Source organism: Pelophylax lessonae (genome assembly GCF_965119305.1).
Source record: "Pelophylax lessonae genome assembly, chromosome: 1".
NCBI lineage: Eukaryota > Metazoa > Chordata > Amphibia > Anura > Ranidae > Pelophylax > Pelophylax lessonae.
Genome location: NC_138768.1, coordinates 420399360 through 420411359, shown reverse-complemented (window position 1 = coordinate 420411359; position 12000 = coordinate 420399360). Strand labels below are relative to the sequence as shown.

Here is a 12000-nt window from a genome sequence, read left to right as displayed (position 1 = left end):
TAAATTTTCTGCGTTCCTGATGCAGCTTTGAGCAAATGGTCAGGAAAGCTTTGCGTTTTTTTTGCGACATCGACTGAGTAGTCTGCAAAAATAAGGATTTTCATGCCCTCAATTTGAAAATTCAAGGTTTGGCGGAATTTTTTTAGGATAGCAGATTTGTCCGCATAATTTAGATACTTGGCTATAATGGGACGGGGGGTCTTGCGTTCTTCTGAATAGAGACCCATTCTGTGAGCCCGCTCCACCACGCACATACCTTGTAGCCCCAGGGCAGCAGGAATCTTTCTAGCGCAGAGTTCAGGTATGGCGGTGGGCGCAATGTTTTCCGGGACCCCAATGAATCTGAGGTTGCTCCATCGCGACCTGTTCTCCAAGTCTTGCAATTTGTCCATGATCATGCGATTCAGCTTATCCTTGGCTTGTTCTGTGCCCTGAAATTGGTACAGTTCATCTTCTATGTTGGAAAGACGATTTTCCACCTCTGCTATTCTGTGGGAATGTGCATCCAACTCCTTCTTAATGCTGGCCATGCCAGCAGCAACTGCCTTCTCCAAAGAGGCCACAATGGTGGGTGTCAATAGGGCCACAACAGCCTGGGCAATCTTCTCTGTGGAGGGATCTGCTAGAGGAGGGGTGTCAGCGGGTTGCTGCTGAGGGGTGCCTGTCTGATGCTGAGAGGTATCCATAGCCGCCACGTCTGGCGAGGCGGTGGTGTAGGCCGAGACCACGGCCTCGATTTACGGGGGGGACCGGCGGTAGGTGCGGAGCGGCCTTTTCCAGGAACCGCTCCATAGGCGCGGATGGCTGAAGGTGCTACCGGGTCCCAGTGATGCGGGAAGCAGGTAAGGGCAGGTGGAGGCAGGCAGGATGGTCTGGGCAGGTCTTATAGCCGATTTATGGAGTCCCGCCGCTGGAGCTGCGAGAGAGCTCAGCTACACCATGAGGCGCCGGAACCGGAAGTAGGAATGTATTCTAAAACCAAAGGCTAAAATTTATGTATAGTAATAAATCTAAGATGTTATGTATATAGTGGAAAAGCAGAAGGTGTTGGAACTAATTTAAAATATTATCTATTTTCCTATGCTCACTTTTCAATAAAGCTTTTTGGAAAAAAAAATATGATCTGAAATAATGTTCCAAATGTACTAATGCTGTATTATATAATAGAAACTATCTAACAATAGCAAGTTTGAGAAATGTCTTTGTCATAAGGACCTCAACCTTGCATATTATTTCACATTTTCTCATCTGTTGCTATAAGTTGTAATTTATATTTATATAGAGCACACAAATAACTGAGCCTAAATTATATTAATGGACATTTGGTGATAACCCAACAGTTAGCCATTGTATGGGATGTTAGTGAGCAATTGAAACTGTGGGATTGGTCATAGAAAGTTTGTTATTGTTGCAAAATATCTTGACCTTTGACCTTTTTTTTTTTAAATTAGATGCAAAAAGCCTTTAACTAGGCAACCGTCAAATGTAATATCAAAATGAGTCAGGTTTAAATACTGTGGTGGGTAGTGGCATTTGGAAATGATTTTAGAACTTGAGTCGTTACCCCCTCTATGATATAGCAATATTCACTACAGAGAACATTGACCTTTTGTGATGTCCTAATTAGGAGATCTGGTCTTGGCTCAGATGTAATGTCCCAATCTACTTATCACGCTTTACTTATTGACATGCCACAGTCGGGGGAAACTGAAAGTGTTTTTCTCCTACTCGGATGCCCCCTTGGCTTTTATTACAAGATATATTATTGTGAAGAAAACACACAGGATGGCACAAATGCCTAGTGCATTATCAGAGATTTAAGGTGTGAAATGTGGAAAAAGACAAGATACTTACAAAAGTAAAAAGTACACTAGCATTAAAGCCACAAGACACCATGCAGTGCAGGAAGCACATAACCCAACAAAAAACTGCACTAAGTTGGTGAGCTGATATGTTTCGGGGGCATACCCCCTTCTTCAGGTAGGCCCCCAAAATGTGTCAGCTCGCCAACCTAGCAGAGTCCGTTGTTGGGTTATTCGATTTCTGCACTGCATGGTGTCTTGTGGTTTTAATGCTAGTGTACTTTTTACTTTTGTAAGTATCCATTTTGTCTTCTTCCACATTTTATATATTCAATCTCTGATAATGCACTAGGCATTTGTGCCTTTCTGTGTGTTTTCTTCACAGTTGTAAATTGTATTCCCCGGTCTGAGGAGGGCTGCATCTGCTGAGCATTCCCTGATACATGTCCTACTGGCGTCTAAATGGACTGTTTAATTTTTGAACTGTGGTGGATATCTGAGTGCTGGAAGTGATTGATTGTGTGTTTTTACAAGATCCATTATACCTAGGCAGGTAGAGACTAGATGGAGAACAGGAGAACAGCTGGGCAATCAGTACCAAATCAGAAAACAGAGGATGGGTAAGTGAAGGTTACAGTCAGTCTAGTAACGTTTGCAATCAGGCAACCAATCCACAGGGTCAGATGAGAAGGTCAGAATGTCAGTCTACACAACAAAGGTTCAGTCGTCACAACAAGCTACTGTAAGTAGGCAACAAAAATATAGATAATTAACTGGCAGCACACCTATGAGTCAGGCAACTATTTATAATAGTGCCATTTTTTGAAGGGTTGGCAATGATGAGAATCCAAAGATTTTATTACAGAGGTACATGCAATTGTGCATGTACTGAAAGACAGAGAAGAACAGACCAATTGAGTGCATAAAATGGGGCTGAACTGGTGCTGCATCTGATGGGTAAAAGTAAGGGAGAGGCATGTTTGTTACCTCCATTAAAATATATGATTGAATCTTCTGTCGGTCTCCTGTTATCATTGGCTTTGATGATTGTCCCAATGTTTCCAACACTTTCACTCTAATGGAGTATGAGAGTGCATGTGTATGTAAATGTTGACATGACAAACAACATTTTGACAATGATATTTTAGCTAACATTTGACTGGAGTTTTACATCTATGTGCATATTCCAAAATATAATATAATGTTACTAAAATTACATCTTTCAATTGTTTAATTGCAACCTGCACAAAGAGAAACATGGAGGCTTTTTTTGTAGCCTCTCCTAAAAATGCATGTTTCAGCATTTTTAGCCACCACTTTACTCCTGAAAATGCTGTTGTCTGCAGTCACACAGACTCTCTTGCTACATTACTTGTAGCCACTTACTTCCAATATGATCTGCAACTTTCCTCCAGGGCCATGATTCTGCAATTGTTAAAGTGTTGATAGTTAGTAAAGCAGCAGCTAACCAGCATTTTCATAACAATGTAAGTAATGTCAGCCTCGTGTTCCTCTCAAGACAGGTTCACTTTGAAGTGTATCTAAAGGCAAGAATCAAAAATGAATATATTGCAGTTTGCCTCTTCATAAATGTGCGTATTAGATTTTATAAGGCTTTTTTAAATTTAACTTCACCCTGAAATCCAGCCAGGATCAATGTTGTCACCAAAGGGTATGACTACAGGACACCTCCCCTTGTCTCCATAACATAAAAAGGAGGTGTTGTGTAGTCTACAGAGATAGCATTGTAACTGATAAGAGAGCAACACAGGCTGAGTGCTTTGAAATGATCATCTTACAAGATTTCTGAAAGAATCAACAGGTATTTTTTACACTTAATGAAAAAATATAACAAAACACGTTCAAAGGTATATTTAGCCGGCCAAAAGAGAACAAATGTAAAAAAATATATAGTGTTATCGTTTACAAACACATTAATGTTAAAGTTAATGTTTTTTTAAATGTTTCCTATTCTATTTCAGATGTAACACAGGGAACAGTCAGCAACGTGTGTGGAATACTGGGAACCAAAGCAGTAACAGGCGAAAATTTATACTCAAAGAAGCACACAACGAATTAACTTTCCGGCATCAGCAAGATTTGCCTCTACCCCAGTTAAGGAGAGAGACTCCAAAATTGCTCACCACCACTAATGGGAAAGCAGAATCCCTTAACATACCTAGAAACTCGGTGGTTCAAGAACTGTCAGAGCTGGAAAAACAAATAGAGGTTATAAAACAAGAACTGCACATAGCTATGAGCAGAAAGAATGAACTGGAAGAGTACCAGAGGAAAAACAGGACTGCTAAGTCTTAAAAGCAGCTTCCAAATCTTAACATCAAGAAACTTTATGACCGACACAAGTCTTGTCAAAGACAGACTCTTTTTGGTCACTACACAGGAAATCTACATGAATCATTTCTCTACTTCTGATGAGATTTGTTTGTCTTTTTTGTAAGATATACCATGTATTTCTCTAGTGCGTGAACTGTCATCCGGTATTAAAATGTGACATTGGACTCTTTTCAACTGAGAACCACTTCTGCTCTTCTGTCCCCTCTATGGTATTAAATGAAGGTTTTCACTTCTAAGCCCCTTAGTGTGCGTTAATAAAACTAAAATGGTTTTGAATTATTTCCACCGAGTCCTTTGCTAGTATTTTTAACTTTTATGAAGGAAATCTGCATTTAATGTGTGTCTGTGAAATTGAAATTTCAGCAGTTTGAGGCTAGTGGAGAACGAGGGTGAAAAATTAATTACTCGTCTGCTCTGTAATGGACTTCTGAAGGAAGTAAAGCAACCTATTTGATGATATTGAAAACTGATTACATTTTTGAAGAGGTCAATGAAAGACAATAATAAAGATTTTATGTTTATTGGACTTGGGAGTATTTCAGAAAAGTTTCCAAGTAGAAACTTAATGATCGATGTTTGCACTTTGGCATATGTGTTGAGCAAATAAAGTTTATAGTAAAACTGTTAGGAACAGGAAAAGTTTGAAAAAAAATACACTGAAATCTTTCCTTTAATTTATTTCTTGACACTCATTCCAGATTGACAAATGTATACCTAATGGCACTTAGAGGGTGGATGGTAAAAAGTTTGCTGTACCTTTCACAATTTAAATGTGTATTGATTTTGATATGTACTGTTAGTTCATGCTCACAGGGCTGAATAATAATGAAGAGCCAGTGTAAGCACCAGCAAAATATATCAGAACTACTGTAATGTAACTCAGTGCATTTATCATGCAGATGACATAAAGGGAATCTCTCATAGGAAAAACACCCGTGAGATTTGGCTCTGATGGAAGCAGTCACTTCCTCTCTCATGAGTCTTATAGTAGTTCAATAACATTAAAGCTAAACCTCTTCACTTTGCTGGCATCTTTATTCCATACATACAGTATGTGATTTACAATCAGCGCTACCCTTCACCATCCAAATACTGTGTCAATATTTCAATATACTCATTAATTATATAAAATGCTGCTGTACACTCCTAGTGATTCAACCACACTACATATAAATATTCTTACAGTGCAGCGCAACCAAAATTCACCATAAAAAGTAATAGAATAAAATATATAATAAAAAATTGTGTGTTTTCAAAGTCCTTTTAAATCAACAATACATAAAACTATCCCCCAAAAATATTTTTCATGTGTAAATCAAAAATGCAATATCAAGAGTGATCCACCGCAGTGTTCTTCAATCACCTAATGACACCAAAAAATGGACACCACCACCGGCTGGAAAACCTACTCACCTCACAGATGAGATCAATCAGCTTTGTATATAAACACTTTTGCAATGATATGGTCTTCTCTCCTGGAATCTAGCTCTGCAAACTTGTCTTAAACTTCAAACTTCTCTTACTGCTCTGCGAACCTCATGCAAGTGCAAAGGCAGACTACATAAAACCCCTCATATAAAAGACACTTACAAAATATAAAATCAAAAGTGCTTGTAATCACATTCACATTTGTCTGCTCACCACTCCACAATCCACATAGATCTCAGTGGCTGCGTGACATCATGGGCTCGGCTCCTCCCTCCTATAAGCGTGTCGCCCACTCATTGGGCTTTTTCAGCAGGTCCTAGCTGCAAGGCAAGGAGACCATAGCAGGAGATTGCAGGAGTGTTTATATACAAAGCTGATTGATCTCATCTGTGAGGTGAGCAAGTTTTCCAGCCGGTGGTGGTGTGCACTTTTTGGTGTCATTAAGTGATTGAAAAACACTGCGGTGGATCACTCTTTATATTGCATTTTTGATTCGCACATGGGCTTTGTTTTTTTGGGGGTCGTTTTATGTATTGTTGATTTAAAAGGACTTTAAATGAAGACACACAATTTTGTATTATTTTGTAATATATATTTTATTCTATTACTTTTTATGGTGATTTTTGGTTGCGCTGCACTCTAAGAATATGTGTATTGTATCCCATACATAGTCTAGCATTGGATGTTTCCATTTGCACCTAATGACATTAAAGCTTTGCTTTGTGACAGAGTGATTTTAAAGATTCAGTCCACACAGAACTGTTGGTTTTCTTGTGAGTGGGGTTCCTAACCCAAGACCTTCTCTCATTGCTTTGGGAATCCATCATATAGATCTCACTGATGTTGTTTCTAAAACAGCTTTTTGCAGTGTAGTCTAATCTTTCATTTTGCATTCTTGGTATGATTAAAAAAAGGAGGTTAAGACGGCTTTAAATTACCATCACTCTATTGCCATTTTAGGTGATGGCAGAAGTTTGGAGAATGGAACCTTTAACCTAACAGTTCATACCACTACTTTATGAAACATTGGTTTTATAAGACTAACCCTTTAATGTAAAAGTGTATGTGTGACTCTACACAGTGAGGAAATGAATTTACTATATATGAGAACATAGTTGATCTACATACTTCCTAGTGACATCAGTGTGGCTTAAGACAAAGGCCACGTGTGGCATAAGACAAAGGCATAAGACAAAGTAGTACAACATTGTATTTCCTGCATCGTATAACACTGATTTTATTAGTTTCTTGTGAATTGGTAATTGTATTCCCTGTTCAACCCATCACAAAAACACTTTAACATGGAATAGACAATTGCGTACTGTCCGTGATACTTTTTTTATTTGCACTAACATACAACTTTTCAGGACAAGCTTTCGGGGTTTGTCCCCTTCATCAAAATTCAAGCAGTACAAACCGGTATACAAATAACAGTGTACAATAACCCACTAAAATCACATTATTGTGGGGTTAAAAAAAAAACGCATGCCCCTTTTCTTGCTATCCCATCTAAAAGTAGCTGTGTTCTTTTGTTGCAAGCTTTTTTATTGCTCTTGCTACCTCCCCAGTAGTCCCTAGATATCAAATGTGCAAAAACACTGTGTACAACAGAGGTCACTTCTGTATGTTGTGGTAACATGCCATGCCTTGCATTCCAAAAAAAGAGTCTTAAGTGTGGTCTCCTGTGTGCCAGGATGTGTTGTCAACCTATTCAAAATGAATGAGCTGTGTTAACAAAAGAGCAATATAACTCAAGTGAAATTGAGTGCATTGAGCCACCAAACAGATGTAATAATAAATAACTATAATACTATAGTAAATAGCTATAACTATAACCTTCAAAACACTGACTGTAATCAGTTCTCCTGGACACAACTACATCATCCTTCCTTTTCTGATTGGCTGGAATTATTTTCTTCTATTAACTTAGGTCATGAAATACTTAAAAAAATGTTACAGCCAATAGGAAAAGGAATTGATAGTGAAAAAAAGTGAAGTTGAATTTTACTGAATTTTCTTTAGTATTCCTAGAGAGTTGTAATATAAAAGAGCATATAAAACATACGATTGTCTCTATGCACTGGTACTGTTAGTTGGGATAGCAAAAGAAATAGCAAGGATACAGTAACTTTAAAAATGTAAACATTTAAAACTCACAAATAGCGATGCATGTGTCCAGACATGTGATGTGCATTGGAGGTTGAATTATCTGGTACGCATTGCTGGAAGGTAAAGGGATGCTATGGACACCTTTTAGTGCCACAATCCCAGGGGAAACACAGTGGCTTAGTGGTAAGCATGTATGCCTTGCATCACTGTTGTCTTTGCTTCAAGTTCCAGTCAAGACACTGTCTGCATGGAGTTCACATATTCTCCCTGTGCTTGCGTGGGTTTCCTTTAGGTTCTCTGGTGTCCTTCTACATGTGGTAGGCTAATTGGCTCCTGTCTAAAATTGGCCCTACTGTAATAATCCACTGAGCATGCCCAAGGTGGCTGCCTCACCATCTCTTATAGCAGCAGATAAAGTGCTTTGAGGAGACCACATGAGGAAAAGCTCTATAGAAATATTAAAATGAATTTATTTTTTTACATAAAGCACAGCAGGCTTCCCTGCCCATACTGAGTGACAGTTGTTGAATGGGCCACAGTTTCATGGGAGTTCTACATCATCAGTTCATATATGTCCCCTTTATCAATACAAATTGTGCTTAGAATTCACAGTTAGGGACCCCTACTTTGTAAAGGAGCACAGGACTTGAAAAAGAAAGGGGATAAAATAATCCCTTTTCAAATGTATTGAGAAGGGCAAGTAGGTGATCCACAGCAAGCATTCAATTGTCACAAATCAGTTCATTTTGCTGCAATCTGGGTTTGATTTTCCTTGATTTATACTCCAATCATTTCCTGCTACATGTAATTGAATGCCTTATTTTTTTAAATGGAAATGAAAGTCTAAATAATGCTTGTAGAGAAAGAATGCTTATTAGTAATGAAGAAATAATGTGCGATTACATAAAAATGATATATTTCTGGTTAGCAATTAATGTCCTTGAAACAATGTAAATATTTGTAAATACCTTGCAAATTAGGATTAAATACTGCAGTGTGTATAAATGTCTTGTATCAAAGTTATTACAAAAATCATTAAAATCTAAAATCTCTCAAGCTCCGGTCAGAAGACTCTGGTTAGTGAGTATTAGGATTCAATAATGGCTTCCCAAGTAATTAATAAATCCTGAGTTTATTTAGTAAATAAACCTCCTATGGGTAGGTGTGCTGGCTAAGAGCTCATGGCTACATCTTTAGGCAACTTTAATAAACAACATTTTCATCCAAATATGGTTTTATTTAAAAAAAAATAAATAAATAAATACATCTTTGAATAGTACCCCATTAAATAGGCTGGAGAGAATGAAGCAGCCCCCTGAATTAAAAAGGGCCCAACTTCATTAAATGATGTAACAAAGAGAAGCTGCTAACAGGAGATCTCAAGAAGTATATCATCGACAGGCAGCTGCTCCTTTATTATTCAATCACAGGTGGGGTAGTCCCTAACCAAGAATTTATTTATCTACAATGCAGAAAAAGTGAGGTTAAAGACCTGTCTGTGAATGATGAGAATTACAATTTTTTGGCATGTAAAATATTTTACTTTTTTTTTTTTTTTTTTTAGGGTAAGTTCACTTTTTAGAAAAAAAATAATAAATGCACATTTTTTTGCAGGTAAAAAATGTGCATTTATTATTTTTATTTTTTTTTTCTGGAGCCTGTAAAGCATCTGAAGCCTGCAGGTCTGTCAGTGTATCTGTGTGCCCATACATTCTGTACGGGCAAGCAGATACAATCTGACAGGAAGAGAGAATGAACTACAACAGCGCTCCACAGCGCCTTGTTAGTTCATTGAAAACTACAAGCTGACAGCCACAATGGCTGCCGGACCTTGTAGTTTTCAATTCAAAGGACACTGTGATGCAGCCGGGTGAGCGGAGCAAAGTGGGACACATTTTTTTAAAATTGTGACAGCTAGCAGGGAGGGAGATGAACCCTGCTAGCTGTCAGATCTGGTAATCGGAGGGTGCAGGGGCTGGTCTGTTTATAACATGTTACACCAGTGGCGTCAGGAGGGGGGGCTGACCAGAGCTCTATTCCCGAGTGGGCGCCCAAAATCCCTCAGGTCTCATGGGATAGCCCCGAGTCCAGTCCAGGCCAGGCAGAAGGCAGGTCCAATCTGATCTGATCCTCCGCTCTGCTGGCTGGGCCTCTTCTGCACTGGTTGCTAGTATAGCCAGCAACCTGTGATGTCACCATCATCATGTGACAGCCAGCAGAGGGTGGGGCCCCAGCGTTCAGAGCGGATGAGGATTTAAATTCCTCCTCCATCCCTAGAATTGTCTCCAATGCCTCCAGGCTCTATTTTCTCTGGGTGGCAGCTGTGGGGAGGGACAGGGAGCATCAGCATACAGACAGCAGACTGCTGCTGTTTTGTGCATCTGGCAACCATCCATCCCAGTCTTTAGAAACTTGCACGTGTATCAAAGGAGTGACTTGGTATGTTGACCTTCATTGAGTTTAATTAATGCAGGAATTATTTTTTGCCAAGTTGTGGTTTGTATCTAAATTCCAAAGTATGTTGTACTGAGCTATTGGTGCTACTGACAGAATAAATAAATAAATGAATCAGAAATCTCTCCATCTTAACCACTTCTGGACCGGAACGTTTTACCTAACTAATGACCAGGCCATTTTTTGTCATACGGCAATGCGCTACTTCAACTGACATTTGCACGGTCGCGCGACTCTGTACCTAAATAAAATGTATGTCCTTTTTCCCCATAAATAGAGCTTTCTTTTGGTGGTATTTGATCACCTCTGCAGTTTTTAATTTTTGCGCTAGAAACAAAAAAAAACAAAAATATATATTTTTTTTGCTTTCTGCTATAAAACAGATCCAATAAAAAATGTAAAAAAAAATGAAATTTCTTCATCAATTTAGACCAATGTGTATTCTGCTACATATTTTTGGTAGAAAAAATCCCAATAAGCGTATATTACTTGATTTTCACAAAAATTATCGCGTCTACAAATTAGGGGATAGATTTATGGCATTTTTATTTTTTTATTTATTTTTTACTAGTAATGGTAGTGATCAGTGATTTATAGTGGGACATTGCGGTGGACAAATAGGACCCTTCGGGGGCATTGGGTGGAGATTGGGCAGGACTTACATTACAATGTGGGAGGGGTTATCACATTTACCTTTGGGCTGAAGCCCCTGGTCTTTTTCCTACCTAGCAACGCCCCTGTGTTACACCCTGAACTTATCCTTTAACCTTCTTAGCGGTATTTCCGAGAGTGGCTCGGGGTTACATTTCAGAGCCAAAAGCGGTAACCCCGAGCCACACTCGGGGTACCGACAGAAGCATCGCTGGATCCTGTAAAAGAGGTTACTTACCTTGTCACCGGATCCAGCGATGTATGCGAGCGGTATGCGGCGGCGGATATTCCTCCCGATCCTCTCCGTGCCCCGGCTTCCGTCTCCTGCGACGTGACGTTCACAGGGGGGTGGAATTGGCGGCAAATTCAAATGTAAAACACACCAAACACACTGATACCATTCAAAATTAAATAAATTCACATTACATTGCCCCCTAGTGCCCTATACATATATATTATATATATATATATATATATGTATATATATATGTATACATACATACTTTAACATATTTATAGTTTTTTATTATATTAAAATGTATGATTTTGTGTTTCAAACTTTATCATACCCAAGATGTTATAAAGAAGAACGCATAGTAAAAAAAAAAAAAAATGTAAATAGTTGGTTTGGGCTGCTCATTCTCAAGAATTACATGCAAAATAATGGTACCGCTTTCAGCACCTAAAATCCGAAAGAATCATACCACCAGGGAGGTTAAGTGAATTTTTTGGCCTTTTCATGGCCGGATTATTTTTTCTCAGCAGGGGATCAGCAGACTGAGCTGAGCAAAGCAGGCTGATGGCAGGTCAGTATCCACTCCGCTCCTGTAGAGCGAACACGTACACAGCCCACTCTGCTCTATGGGCAGTCAGATGTAAATGGACCGGCTGTCTATTTACACCTGACTGCCCTCCAATCAGGCTTCATGGAGGGAAATGGATCCCCTTCCATTTGTTTTTGCCGGATTGCATTGGAGGTAGACAAGTGTAAATGGACACAAGCCGCTCTATAGAGAAGAATGGAGGATCCAATCGGATCCGCTTGAAAAATGGAAGGGCAGACCCGATCTGACCACTCATGTGAAAGAGGCCTAAGCCAAAAGTTTTTTTTTTTAACCTCACCATAAATGTTACAATCTGACAATATACATCTTTTGGAATCATCTTAAGATTTATCAGAATAATGTAATACATAACCCTG

General features: G+C 39.0%; 1 protein-coding gene across 1 annotated transcript in view; it reads left to right on the top strand.

The window, feature by feature from the left end:
* The window catches only part of GRIN3A (glutamate ionotropic receptor NMDA type subunit 3A), a 557215-nt gene extending 552777 nt beyond the window's left edge, over positions 1 to 4438 (top strand). The window contains exon 9 of the mRNA XM_082260534.1: positions 3785 to 4438. Within this exon, the coding sequence (XP_082116660.1) occupies positions 3785 to 4118 (334 nt within the window). The 3' untranslated portion in view covers positions 4119 to 4438. The remainder of the gene's footprint in view (positions 1 to 3784) is intronic.
* The last annotated feature ends 7562 nt before the right edge of the window (positions 4439 to 12000 follow it).